Source organism: Saimiri boliviensis, chromosome 12, assembly GCF_048565385.1.
Source record: "Saimiri boliviensis isolate mSaiBol1 chromosome 12, mSaiBol1.pri, whole genome shotgun sequence".
Classification (NCBI taxonomy): Eukaryota; Metazoa; Chordata; class Mammalia; order Primates; family Cebidae; genus Saimiri; species Saimiri boliviensis.
This window is the reverse complement of record NC_133460.1, coordinates 21,862,866-21,877,045: the sequence shown is the minus strand read 5'-3', so window position 1 is coordinate 21,877,045 and position 14,180 is coordinate 21,862,866. Positions and strand designations below refer to the sequence as shown.

General features: G+C 51.5%; 1 protein-coding gene and 1 pseudogene across 1 annotated transcript; both read left to right on the top strand.

Moving 5' to 3' along the window:
• Positions 1-6,105: 6,105 nt before the first annotated feature.
• Positions 6,106-11,265, top strand: LOC101039385 (large ribosomal subunit protein eL32-like; annotated as a pseudogene).
• Positions 11,266-11,275: 10 nt separating this feature from the next.
• On the top strand, positions 11,276-12,542 carry PYCARD (PYD and CARD domain containing). The gene is made up of 3 exons (XM_003930038.4): positions 11,276-11,632; positions 11,847-11,903; positions 12,188-12,542. The coding sequence occupies exons 1-3, from the start codon at positions 11,359-11,361 to the stop codon at positions 12,445-12,447; spliced, it is 591 nt and encodes a 196-aa protein (XP_003930087.1). The 5' UTR covers positions 11,276-11,358; the 3' UTR covers positions 12,448-12,542.
• The last annotated feature ends 1,638 nt before the right edge of the window (positions 12,543-14,180 follow it).

Here is a 14,180-nt window from a genome sequence, read left to right as displayed (position 1 = left end):
TTTCCCCGTTGATCACTTGGCGTCTGGGACTTTGCACTTGCCCCCCTCCGCCTGGAACATTCTCCAACCTAAATACTGCATGGCTTCCTTTTTCTCCACCCTCAGACTTTGCTCAATGTCACCTTTCCAGCAAAGCCTCTCCCAGCTCCCTGATTTTAAATCTCCTATCTCCCCAACACCTCACTTCCTGGCTTTCTTTCTCCCCATAGCATTTATGACCATCTAGCATGTCACCATTCCATTTGTTTGCTGGTTTCTTGTCTATCTCTTCCTACAGAATAGAAATTGTGTTTACTGCTTGTCTCCAGCTTAGAATAAAGCGTGTGACACACAGTAGGTGTTCCACAGATACTACTAGGTGAATGAATAAGCATGCAAACTCCATCTCTCTCCTTTGGCCTCTCCATCTTTCTCTTAGCTTGTCAAACCTTTCCCTGGTTTTCCTCTTTCCTCTCTCAACAGCTCTCTGTCTCTTTCAGTATGAATTTCTGAATTGCTGTTTCTGTTTCTGTTTCAGTCTCTTTATCTCCCCTTTGGACTCTCCTTTGCCTCTCTCAGGTTCTTAATTTTTTATCTTTCTTTCTTTTTTTTTTTTTTCTTTTTTCCAAGGTGGAGTCTCACTCTGTCTGGAGTGCAGTGGTGTGATCTTGGCTCACTGCAACCTCCATTTCCTGGGTTCAAGCAAGTCTCCTGCCTCAGCCTCCTGAGTAGCTAGAATTACAGGCATGTGCCACCACACCAGCTAATTTTTGTATTTTTCATAGAGGCAGGGGTTTTACCATGTTGCCCAGGCTGGTCCTGAACTCCTGACTTAAGGTGATCCACCTGCCTGGGCTTCCCAAAGTGCTGGGATTCCAGGCGTGAGCCACCGCGCCCGGCCACTCATTCCTTCTTGCATGTTGGGTGGTTACAGCACAAGGTTCTGCTGGCCTACTTAGGAAGGCAGCTACTCCAGATGGACACCTTGTTTTTTGTGTGTGTGTTTTTTTAAGACGGGTTTCACCATGTTGGTCAGGCTGGTCTTGAACTCCCGACCGCAGGTGATCTGCCCACTTTGGCCTCCAAAGTGCTTGGATTACAGGCATGAGCCACCACGCCCAGCCCCTGATACCTTGTTTAACCTAGGCCCTAGTGCAGTCTCTAACTATCTAGTCCTTTTACGAGGAGAAAAGTTCTTTTTGCCCAGGCTGGAGTGCAATGGCGCTATCTCGGCTCACCACAACCTCCACCTCCTGGGTTCAAGCGATTCTCCTGCTTCAGCCTCCCAAGTAGCTGGGATTACAGGCACACGCCATCATGTCTGGCTAATTTTTGTATTTTTAGTAGAGACGGGGTTTCTCCATGTTGGTCAGGCTGGTCTCGAACTCCCAACCTCAAGTGATCCACCCACCTCGGCCTCCCAAAGTACTGGGATTACAGGCGTGAGCCACTGTGCCCAACGAAAAGTTATATTATTCTTTTGGATAAGAGCAACTACCTGTGTAAATGACTGCAGGTATAATTCTCATGGTATATGAAGTCTTAGGAAGCTGGTGCTCTTCACCAGCACACTGAGAAACCCAGGGAAGTCTTGTGTCCCCACCTTCTTTGTCTTTAAGTATCTGAGGTCTCACTGTGTCGCCCAGGCTGGAGTGCAATGGTGCAATCATAGCTCACAGCCGCCTCGACCTCCCAGGCTCAAGCGATCCTCCCACCTCAGCCTCCTGCGTAACGGGGACCACAGGCATCTGCCAGCATGCCTAGCTAAAAGCCTCTGATTTCTTCTTTTCCACTCTTGACAGCTCAGACTCAGCCTTGTGTTCAACAGGAAGAGGGTGAGAAAGAGGGTATATCTGGAGCTGGCCTCTGAAACCACAAGGTGCTCAGGCTCAAAAACTCAACTTCCCGAAATTAGATTTCATCTGGAGTTTCCATCATTGCCAAGCTGGGGCTGAAGGTCCTGCTGTCATCCATAGGAGTGGGTGTCCAAGACAGGTGGGTGATAGTCAATTCAATCCTTCTCTGCAGATGGACCAGGACTGGCCTCTGACCCATGGAAGGAACACTGATTGTCTTAAGCAGACTGAGCACAAGAAGAGGCAAGAAGCCATGTGTAGGGAAGGAGGGGGTGGTGAACCAGTGTGGCAGACCCTACGAGCTCCCTGGGACCTACAGCGCTGACTGGGGACAGATTCCAGCACTTTCCTAAAGCCTCATAACAAAGCTTCCACTATCCTACAGGGAGGCCATGGGCACGGGGGCTAAGTGTCTATGGTGCTTCTTGCCCCAGGAGAAGCAATCTGGCTCCAGCAATCAAGGAGTTACTTTGTGGTGGGATTGGGGTCACACCCAGGAAGCAGCCTAAGGGAAAGCTTCCCAACAGCTCAAGCAATAAGAGCCTTGGAAAGTGAGAGCCCCTGGTTAGTGGATATATGAAGAGAGAGGCCAGGAAGCCCCAGTCAGAGCTGCGACAGAAGCAAGTCCTGAATGCTGACTGCACGAGCTCATGCTGGGCACCATCGGGAAAATCACCTGCCTCTCTGAGCCTCAGCACCTTCAGTTACAATATGAGGATAAATAACACCATCCTGGCCAGATATGATGGCTCACAGCTGTAATCCCAGCACTTTGGGAGGCCAAGGCGGGCAGAACACCTGAGGTCAGAGGTTCAAAACCAGCCTGGGCAACATGGTGAAACCCCTATCTCTACTAAAATTACAAAATTAGCCAGGCATGGTTGCACATGTCTGTAATCCCAGCTGCTTGGGAGGCTGAGGCAAGAGAATACTTGAACCCAGGAGGCAGAGGTTGCAGTGAGCTGAGATTACACCATTGCACTCCAGCCTGGGCAACAAGAGTCAAACGCCATATCAAAAAAAAGGAAAAGAAAAATAATGCCACATAAACAGGGACAGTGTGCTGGCACCCAAGGGCTTAGGAAGCAGTGACTGCCACTACCAGGTTCCAATCATGACTGAAATTTTCTTGTTGTGTGACCTTAGGCAAGTCACTTAACCTGATTTTCTCACCTGTAAAGTGAGGATTATGCAAGGATTAGCATCAAGACTATGGAGTTCTGTAAAGATGCAACAAGTCAATCGTTTTAATTTTTTTTTAAATATATTGAGTCTCACTCTGTCACGCAGGCTGGAGTGCAATGGCACCATCTCAGCTCACTACAGTCTCCACCTCCCAAGTTTAAGTGATTCTCCCACGTCAGCCTCCAAGTAGCTGGGACTACAGGTGTGCACCACCACGCCCAGTTAATTTTTGTATTTTAGTAGATACAGGGTTTTTGCCGTATTGCCCAGGCTGGTCTCGAACTCCCAAGCTCAGGCAATCCACCCACCTTGGCTTCCCAAAGGGCTGGGATTACAGATTTTATTTTGTTTTGAGACAAAGTCTCATCTCCCAAGTAGCTGGGACTACAGGCACCTGCCACCATGCCCGGCCAATTGTGCTTTTAGTAGAGACAGGATTTCACCATGTTGGCCAGGTGAACTTGAACTCCTGACCTCAGGTGATCTGCCTACCTTGGCCTCCCAAAGTGCTGGGATTACAGGCGTTAGCCACTGCACCAGCTCTTCACAATTCTGGACTCATTGCAGCCTCTTAACAACGCTTTCACTATCCTACAGGGAGGCCATGGGGCACAGGCGCTAAGTGTCTAGAGTCCTTCTTGCTCCAGGAGAAGCAATCTGGCTCCAGCAATCAAGGAGGTACTTTCTTGTGGGATTGGGGGTCACACCCAGGAAGCAGGCATCCTAATTCCACCAACCGCTCTGGCTGCAATCCAGGGGCAAGGGTGAGCCTGGGCTGAGAACTGGAGGTTCTTTCCTGCCAGGGGTCAAAACTCAGCGCTTGGAGCTCACATGCAGAAAGACGGGGGTCAGGCCAGGTGCAGTCACTCACACCTGTAATCCCGGCACTTTGGGAGGTCAAGGTGGGTGGATCTCTTGAGCCCTGGAGTTCCAGACCACCCTGGGCAACATGGTGAAACCCTGTCTCTACAAAAAAAATACAAAAATTAGCCAGGCGTGGAGGCACATGCCTGTGGTCCTAGCTACTCGCGGAAATGGGAGGATTGCTTGGGCTTCAGTGAGCTGAGAGGGTGCCATCACACTCCAGGCTGGGTGATAGAGCCAGACTGTCTTGAAAACAAAAACAACGAATTTGCAGTCTGCTCACAGAGCACATGCATCTGCCGAAAGATGTCACTTGTTTGCCAGGCGAGGTGGCTCACACCTATAATCCCAGGACTTTGGGAGGCTGTGGGGGAGGGTGGATCACAAGTTCAGGAGTTCGAGACCAGCCTGGCCAACACAGTGAAACCCTGTCTCTACTGAAAATATAAAAATTAGCCAGGTGTGGTGGTGGATGCCTGTAATCCCAGCTACTCAGGAGGCTGAGGTAGGAGAATCGCTTGAAACCAGGAGGTAGGGGAGGCAGTGAACCCAGATCACACCACTGCACTCCAGCCTTGGTGACAGAGCTAGACTTTGTCTCAAAAAAAAAAAAAATGATGTCACTTGTTCTCACTGAGCTCTGACCCAAAACTGCTGCAGGAGTGAGGCTTCCAGTTCTCCGAGAGAAACCGCTGCATTTCTCCAGCCCCTTGTCCCTTGCCTCCCTGTGACATCTCACCAAAGTGCTAACACTTGCTCTGAGGTGATGTCAGGTGACAATCACAGCCAGGCACTTCCCCGTCTCCTCTGAATGTGTGTGTCAGTAGGACACACACATAAACGTAACTGGCAGAAGCGTGACTGGGGTCAGATGCCAGGGGCAAGCTGAGCCCCAAGGGAAGGACCCTGGGTGGTGATGCCCAGATAAAAATGGGAGTTTCACCCCACAGGGACTCACATGCTCACCTCCTCCACAAAGAAGCTTGGTGTGAGGAGGACAGAGGCATCACTCACACTCACGCGCACACACACACGCACACACACCCACCCACCCACCCACACACACACACACACACACTCCCATAGGTGCATTTTCCTGCAGCCCCAAAGGTTCAGTTGAAAGCTATCACATTTGTTTTACACAAAGCAAAGGCCACCCCATCCAAACAAGGGCTCCAGAGACGCAGGCAGGAGGCCACACGGCAAAGGGGACCCCTGCTCTACTCGTAGGGTTCGAATCAGGCAATCATTTTAAAATGGATCATATGCCCAAAGCTCCTCCAATTCTATCAAAGTAAAAAGAGCAGGTGTCAATGATTCTAGATTCTAGGCTTCTTGTGTCATTCTACAACAGCTTATCAAGGCTGGGTCTGTGCCAAGCTCTGGGCTGAAATGTGACCTTGGACAAGCCCTTCCACCTCTCTGAACCCATCTTCTCACTTACAAAATGGGGCCATGATTCCCTATCTCAAAGGGATTGCTTTAAGGCTTAGAACTAATGCATGTGGACTGGGCATGATGGCTCACGCCTGTAATCCCAGGACCTGGGTGGTCCAGGCAGGTGGATTGCTTGAGCCAAGGGATTCAAGACCAGCCTGGGCAACATGCCAAAACCCCGTCTCTACTGAATACAAAAATTAGCTGGGCATGAAAGCTCATGCCTGTCGTCCCAGTTACTTAGGAGGCTGAAGCACGAGAATCACTTGGACCCAGGAGGCAGAGGTTGCAGTAAGCGGACATTGCACCACTGCACTCCAGCCTGGGTGACAGAGCAAGACTCTGTCTAAAAAAAAAAAAAAAGTTATAAAAATTGGCTGGGCATGATGGTGCACACCTGTAGTCTCAGCTATGTGGCTGAGATGGGAGGGTCATTTAAGTCTAGGAGATCGAGGCTGTAGAGAGCTATGACTGTGCCTTTGCATTCCAGCCTGGGCAACAGACTGAGACCCTGTCTCAAAAAACAGAGAGAAAAAAAGAAAGAGAGAGCAAGAAAGGAAAGAAAGAGAGGAAAGAAAGAAAAAGAAAGGAAGGAAGAAAGAAAGGAAAGAGAAAGAGAAAGAAAAGAAAGAAAAAAGAAAAAGAAAGAAAGAAAAAGAAAGAAAGAAAGAAAGAAAGAAAGAAAGAAAGAAAGAAAGAAAGAAAGAAAGAGGAAAGAAAGAAGGAAGGCAGCTCTCTCCCTTGGCGCTGCCTACAAGGTGGCAGGCATCTCCTCCTTGGTATCATGGCTGCCCTCAGACCCCTTGTGCAGCCCAAGATCGTCAAAAAGAGAACCAAAAAGTTCATCCAGCACCAGTCAGACCCATATGTCAAAATTAAGCGTAACTGGCAGAAATCCAGAGTTATTGACAATAGGGTTTGTAGAAGGCTCAAGGGCCAGATCTTGATGCCTAACAGTGCTTATGGGAATAACAAGAAAACAAAGCGCACGCTGCCCAGCGGCTTCCAGAAGTTCCTGGTCCACAGGTGAAGGAGCTGGAAGTGCTGCTGATGTGCAACAAATCTTACGTGCTGAGATGGCTCACAATGTCTCCTCCAAGAACCGCAAAGCTATCGTGGAAAGAGCTGCCCAGCTGGCCATCAGAGTCACCAACCCCAATGCCAGGCTGTGCAGTGAAGAAAATGAGTGGACAGCTCATGTGCACGTTCTGTGTTTAGATAAAACTGTAAAAACTGAAGAAAAAAAAAAAAAAGGAGAAGGAAGGAAGGAAGGAAGGAAGCCAGGCGCGGTGGTTCACGCCTGTAATCCCAGCACTTTGGGAGGCTGAGGCGGCAGATCACAAGGTCAGGAGTTAGAGACCAGTGTGGCCAACATAGTGAAACCCTGTCTGTACTAAAAATACAAAATATTAGCTGGACATGGTGGTGGGCGCCTGTAATCCCAGCTACTCAGGAGGCTGAGGCAGGAGAATTGCCTGAGCCCAGGAGGCGGAGGTTGCGGTGAGCCGAGATCGCGCCATGGCACTCCAGCCTGGGTAACGAGAGTGAGACTCTGTCACAAAAAAAAAAAAAAGAAGAAGAAAGGAAGGAAGGAAGAAAGGAAGGAGAAAGGAAAGAAGGAAGGAGAGAGAAAGAAAAAAGAGAAGAAAGAGAGAGGAGAGAAGGGAGGGAAGGAGGGAGGGAGGGAGAGAGGGAGGGAGAAAGAAAGGAAGGAAGGAAGGGAAGGACCGCAGACTAAAGGCTTATTTCTTTTTTTTTTTTTTTTTTTTTTTTTTTTTTTTTTTTTTTTTTTTTTTTGAGACGGAGTTTCGCTCTTGTTACCCAGGCTGGAGTGCAATGGCGCGATCTCGGCTCACCGCAACCTCCGCCTCCTGGGCTCAGGCAATTCTCCTGCCTCAGCCTCCTAAGTAGCTGGGATTACAGGCACGCGCCACCACGCCCAGCTAGTTTTTGTATTTTTAGTAGAGACGGGGTTTCACCATGTTGACCAGGATGGTCTCGATCTCTCGATCTCGTGATCCACCCGCCTCGGCCTCCCAAAGTGCTGGGATTACAGGCTTGAGCCACCGCGCCCGGCTATTAAAGGCTTATTTCTATGATTTATTAGAAGAGGTGACTACTGGGTTGGGTGTGGTGGCTCACACCTGTAACCCCAGTGCTTTGGGAGGCCAAGGCAGGAGTATCACTAAGCCCAGGTGTTGGAGATCAGCCTGGGCAATATAGCAAGACCCCATCTCTACAAAAAATTAAAATTAAAAATGAGCTGAGCATGGTGGCATGTACCCATAGTTCCAGCTACACAGGAAGCTGAGAAAGGATCACTTGAGCCCAAGAGTTCGAGGCTGCAGTGAGCTATGATTGCGCACTGCACTCCAGCCTGGGCAACAGAGTGAGACCTCCTCTCTCTAAAAAAAAAAAAAAAAGACAAGAAAAAGTGATGCCTGGCGAGTGTCAGAAGACAGGCAGGAATTCACCAAGTAGACCAGGAGGGAAAAGAGGCCAGGCAGAGAGCAGGCCCCACAGGGACAGAGGTTCCGAGGTCAGCAAGGTGGAAGGGACAGGTGAAGAGGTTGGCAAAGACCTTGAAGGCCAAGCCAAGGGCTTATGACTTGAGTCTGAGGGCACCGGAGAGTCATGGCGGGGAGTGGTGGGGCGGTCTCTGAGCTGGGCAGGGGCAGGATTAGGAAGATGTATTCTCTGGACACAGTGCACAAAAGGATTTGGAGATTCTGGAAGGATCAAGGCCAGTGAGAAGGTATGACAAATATCCATGAGCCAAGGAATGCTGGCTGTTGAACCACAAGTGCCACCCATGGTGAGGATGTTGACACACTACTTACCCCAGCCTACACGCTACAGGGCTGGGGATCAAAGCCAGGCACCATGGCTCACACCTATAATCCCAGCACTTTGGGAGGCCAAGGCAGGAGGACTGCTGAGCCCAGGAGTTCGAGACCAGCCTGAACAACATAGGGAGACCTATTCTCTATTTTGAAAAAATAAGAAGAAAACTAGCTAGGCATGGTGGCACACCTGCAGTCCCAGGTACTCAGGAGGCCAAGGTGAGAGAACTGCTTGAGCCCAGAAGTCCGAGGCTGCAGTGAGCCACAATCCCTCCAGTGTACTCCAGCCTGGGCGACAGAGTGAGAACCTGTCTTCAAAAGAAACAACAAAAATGGCTTTCAGGCCGGGCGCGGTGGCTCAAGCCTGTAATCCCAGCACTTTGGGAGGCCGAGGCGGGTGGATCACGAGGTCGAGAGATCGAGACCATCCTGGTCAACATGGTGAAACCCCGTTTCTACTAAAAATACAAAAAACTAGCTGGGCGTGGTGGCGCGTGCCTGTAATCCCAGCTACGCAGGAGGCTGAGGCAGGAGAATTGCCTGAGCCCAGGAGGCGGAGGTTGTGGTGAGCCGAGATTGCGCCATTGCACTCCAGCCTGGGTAACAAGAGCGAAACTGTGTCTCAAAAAAAAAAAAAAAAAAAAAAAATGGCTTTCAGCAGGTAGCAGAGCACTGCTCTCCATCCTGGTTTCCTTCCCCCCGACCAAGACAGTTCTGCTCTTGTTGCCCAGGCTGGAGTGCAATGGTGTGATCTCAGCTCACTACAACCTCCACCTCCCAGGTTCAAGAGATTCTCCTGCCTCAGCCTCCCAAGTAGCTGAGATTACAGGCACCTGCGACTATGCCCAGCTAACTGCCGTATTTTTAGTAGAGACAGGGTTTCACCATGTCTCTACTTAGCAGCTACTGTGTTCCAGGTACATTTTTTTTCCAAGATGGAGTCTAGCTCTGTTGCCCAGGTTGGAGTGCAGTGGCGCAATCTCAGCTCACTGTATTCTCAACCTCCCAGGTTCAAGCAATTCTCATGCCTCAGCCTCCCGAGTAGCTGGGATTACAGGTGCCTGCCACAACACCTGGCTATTTCCAGGTACATTCTTGACACTAGGAATTCAGCAATGAACAAGACAGTTAAGGTCTGTGATGCTCACAGGGTTCACATTTTAAAGAGGGATGAATGTCCAGTAAGTAAATAAATGTGTAATATACCAGGGTCGTACCACTACAAGGAACAGTGATTGTTACAACCCAGATGAGAGGGGAAAATGAAGGATTCCAAACATCCCCTTGGGAAATAGAGTCAGGATTCAAACTAAGAACTGTATGGCTTCAAGTTCATGATCTTTTTCACTCAACAACAGTGAGACGAAGTTTCACTCTTGTTGCCCAGGCTGGAGTGCAATGGCACAATCTCTGCTCACTACAACCTCCAACTCCCAGGTTCAAGTGATTCTCCCTCCTCAGCCTCCCGAGTAGCTGGGATTATAGGCATGTGCCACCACAACCGGCTAATTTTGTACTTTTGGTACAGATGGGGTTTCTCTATGTTGGCCAGGCTGGTCTCAAACTCCCAACCTCAGGTGATCCGCCCACCTTGGGCTCCCAAAGTGCCGGATTACAGGCACGAGCCACTGCACAACACAGAGCCAAGTTAGTGGTCTTTAATCTCCTGGAAGCTACCTCTCTTTGAAGAGTTTGTGTATAAGGCGTACCTCGCAGTTACTGGTATTCTCCCTTGAGCCACAAGGTCCATTTATTATTCATTCTGAAACCATTTATTGAGCACCTACTATTTGTCAGGCCCTGTTCTGGATGCTGAGGAGATAACGATGATCTGAACAGGCACGATTTACAGACTGTCAGGGAGAAGTTGTTTTAAACAAGTGCACAGCATTTGATACGTAGCAGGTGTTATGAACTAGCCTGGGAAAAGCTCTAAGCCTGGTCTCCCGGAGGAAATGACATTTAACTTGAGACCTAAAGTTTGCCAGGCAAAGAGGGAAGAGATTTCAAGGCTGAGGGAACAGCACATGCAAAGGCTTGGAGAGGTAAAAGGAGGCTGGCACACTTGAACTGAGAGACCAGCATGGCTGCCACGCAGAGATGGAGGGAAAGCAGGGTGTGGCGTAAGACGAGGCCAGGGAGGCTCACCGAAGCCAGACCAGCAGACCCCCCCGGCCATGTTAGGAACAAATCGAGGGCAGCGCACGGTGCCTCCTGCCGTAATCCCAGCACTTTGGGAGGTAAGGCAGGAGGATCACTTCAGCCCAGGAGTTCAAAGCTGGAGGGAGCGATGGTCCTGCCACTGCACTCCAGCCTGGGAGATACAGTGAGACCCTGTCTCTAAAAGAAAAAAGAAGAAGAATTCTGAACACAGCACAGGCTCCAATGCTATCCCAAGCCCCTGGGACCAGAGTGGCTGGCTCTCCACCCAGTATGTTCCCTCCAGTTGAGAATGTTCCCAACCAATAGCTCTGGTCATCACTTCCCGAGAAATTCAGCTCTTAGAATCAAAATCTAGCACCCCGAGGAAGCATCTGGCAAGGTTTCGGGAGCCATCAGGTTGGCCATGTTATGCTGGAATAAGCACCTGAGGGTTATCATCCCCATGTGGTAGAAAATGAAACTGACGCTCAGAGAGCTATGCACACTCCCCACCCTTTTTTCCACCTCACTTTTCCCCAGTATGTGGAATCGGGGGAGCTTCATGCTTCTAGCTGTGATGATTCCAAAATTCTATGACCTGTGGGAGAGGATCCTAAGGTTCAGGGAACCGCGGAGATTTCGAGGTTCTAGAAATTGGAGATTCTAAGCCTGGGTGCTCCAATAAACCCAGTGAGAGCGAGCCCGGGTTTCTGGTCTGTACCCGCTGGTACAAGCCCAGAGACAAGCAGGCGCCACCCATGAGCCCTTCTGAGGGTCCCCTCACGGGTCCCACCTCGCAGGCCAGCTGGAGGGCGCGATCCTGGCGCCCCGCGACGGCCGGGGGCCCCAATCCGGAGGCCTGGGTGAGCAGAGACCAAGGGCGTGGTCGGGGAGCGCCTTTTGCGGGAGAGCAACGGACGGGGCGGGGAGTGGAGTCGGGGGACGGGAGTTGGGGATAGGCGGGGAGTCCAGGTCACGCCCCGCCGTCGACTTCCTTCTGGTCGACGGCAGCAGCGGCGCGAGCGGCGGCAGCGGCGAGGGATCCGGGAGCCATGGGACGCGCGCGCGACGCCATTCTGGATGCGCTAGAGAACCTGACCGCCGACGAGCTCAAGAAGTTCAAGCTGAAGCTGCTGTCGGTGCCGCTGCGCGAGGGCTACGGGCGCATCCCGCGGGGCGTGCTGCTGCCCATGGACGCCGTGGACCTCACCGACAAGCTGGTCAGCTTCTACCTGGAGGCCTACGGCGCCGAGCTCGCCGCGACCGTGCTGCGAGACATGGGCCTGCAGGAGATGGCCGGGCAGCTGCAAGGGGCCACGCAGCAGGGTGAGCCGCCCCCACCCGCCCCTCCACCCCCTCTTTCCCCTCCCTCCACTCACACCAGCGCTTGCCCCTCGGGCTCTTCCGCTTTCTGTTCCTCCTACCCCTACACGAAGCTCCTGTGCCGGAAAGGAGGCTCCCCGCGCTTGGCCTCCCGACCAAGCGGACCCCGGCCCCGCGGCAGGAAGAGAAAGGATCTACCTGACCTATTTTCTTTCAGGTTCTGGAGCCGCGCCAGCTGGGATCCGGGCCCCTCTTCAGCCGGCAGCCAAGCCAGGTGAGGCCGCCACACCCAGCCCAGCCTCACCGCACCCCCGCACAGCCAGCATCTGTGCTCCCGCAGCCAGGCTAGGGCAGGGCCGGGCAGGACCGGGCAACCCTGCGCACTCCACCTGCACACCCACTCTCCTCCCTGCAGGGGAAGGGAGACCATGCTACCCTCATCCCACTACATATGGAGTCCTCGTGGGCCGCCCCCTGGAGCCCCGCCCCTAGGCTTGCATTGAGCAGGGACAGGGCCCACACTCTGGCTGCCAGCTCATGTTCTCCTCCCACCCCCAGGCCAGCACTTTATAGACCTGCACCGGGCTGCGCTTATCGCGAGGGTCACAGACGTTGAGGGGCTGCTGGATGCCCTGTACGGGAGGGTCCTGACGGAGGAGCAGTACCAGGCAGTGCGAGTCGAGCCCACCAACCCAACCAAGATGCGGAAGCTCTTCAGCTTCGCGCCAGCCTGGAACTGGAATTGCAAGGACGTGTTCCTCCAGGCCCTGAGGGAGACCCAGTCCTACCTGGTTGAGGACCTGGAGCAGAAGAGCTGAGGCTCTTCCGAAGCAACACCCCAGCCACTGCAATCCCAGCGAACTCATTCTGGGTCTGATGTTTTTAGACACAATACATGAAAAGCCAACTTGTACTTGTGTGTTTTCCTACTTCTAGCTTGGTGGCATGTGCAGCGCTCAAGTTATGCTTCCGAGGCCGCCCAGCCCTCCAGCTCCGTGTCCCTAGGGCCTCCCACACCCCAGATGCTGCCTCCATCCTTCCTGGTATCACCATGGACTATCCCTCCTCATTCACCACGTGGTGCTCCTGCAGTGCTCCCTAAAGGGTCTAACCTTGCCGTTAGAGATAACAGCCTGTGGCCCAGGTCCAAAGGTTAAAAAAGGCATGTACCAAAGGGCCTGGAACTGTGGCAGGCAGCTCTGTCCCAGGCATTTAGAAACACACTAGTCTTCATAGCTTCCCTACCTTCCACATTTTCCACAGGAGAAAAATGCAAAATTAGAGCAATTTTCAGGGGGAGCGACATTAGAGCATTATCTAAACATAGAACAGAAGAGCACAAGTCACCAAATTGCTCTACGGCTCCTCCTGGCCCTGGCTCTAGCAGGCTTAAAGGCTCCCTCCACCCCGCCCCATCCTGTGGGGGAAAGGGGCATAGGTTGCCCTTTGCCCAAAAAACATGCCAACCACCAAAGCAAATTTTCAGGAAGTGAGTTGTGGTAGCTGCCTCTTTTGATGCAATTTTTTTCAGGAGTTATTGCTTATTCGTTTGAAAGGAACATTTAAAACTTTTTTTTTTTTTTTTGAGATGGAGTCTCGCTCTGTCACCCAGGCTGGAGTGGAACAGCATGACCTCTGCTCACTGCAACCTCAACCTCCGAGGTTCAAGCTATTCTTGAGCCTCAGCCTCCCAAGCAGTTGGGATTACAGGTCCCCGCCACTACACCTGGCTAATTTGTTTTTGGTAGACAAGTTTTCACCATGTCGGCCAGGCTGGTCTCAAACTCCTGACCTCAAGTGGTCGACCTGCCTCAGCCTCCCAAAGTGCTGGGGTGCTGGAATTACAGGTATGAACCACCACACCCAGACACATTTATTTATTTATTTATTTATTTATTTATTTATTTATTTATTCAGGCTCACTCTATCACCCAGGCTGGAGTGCAGGGGCACGATCTTGGCTCACTGCAACCTCTGTCTCCCAGGTTCAAGCAATTCTTGTGCCTCAGCCACTCAAGTAACTGGGATTACTTGCCAGCCACACCCGGCTAATATTTGTATTTTTAGTGCTTGCCACCACACCCAGCTAATTTTTGTATTTTTAGTAGAAATGGGGTTTTGCCACATAGCCCAGGCTAGTCTCAAACACCTGACCTCAAGTGATCCATCTGTCTCAGCCGCATAAAGTGCTGGGATTACAGGTGTGAGCCACCAAACCACCTTCTTGATGCAATTTTTGCCTACAAAGGGAAATATGGGTATCTCTCTCCAGGGAACTTGAGGTCTTTCCAGAGGCTGTTTGGGGAAGCAGGAATCTAGGGCTTCTTCCTGAGTACACTTTACACCCAATCCTTTCTGGCCTTGAAGAGGGAAGATCTGCAAAGCAATGGGCAGACACCAAGGAGGCCCTGGATCCTATCCTTAGCAATCACCAGACAACCACTTTCCAACCTCACTGCCCCAGCAGGCTTATCTCTAATTACGACTTATCTGCAACAAGCTTCCTACTTCATCCTCCCAGCCTCTAGCTCCAAGGGGCTGAGAAATCCAA

What these genes read in the sequence shown, in the direction of transcription:
- PYCARD (XM_003930038.4), top strand. Translation starts at nt 11,359, where the DNA reads ATGGGACGCGCGCGCGACGCCATTCTGGATGCGCTAGAGAACCTGACC. An exon ending in GCAAGGGGCCACGCAGCAGG is followed by an intron (nt 11,633 to 11,846) that starts GTGAGCCGCCCC and finishes ATTTTCTTTCAG; the next exon opens with GTTCTGGAGCCGCGCCAGCT. An exon ending in TCAGCCGGCAGCCAAGCCAG is followed by an intron (nt 11,904 to 12,187) that starts GTGAGGCCGCCA and finishes TCCCACCCCCAG; the next exon opens with GCCAGCACTTTATAGACCTG.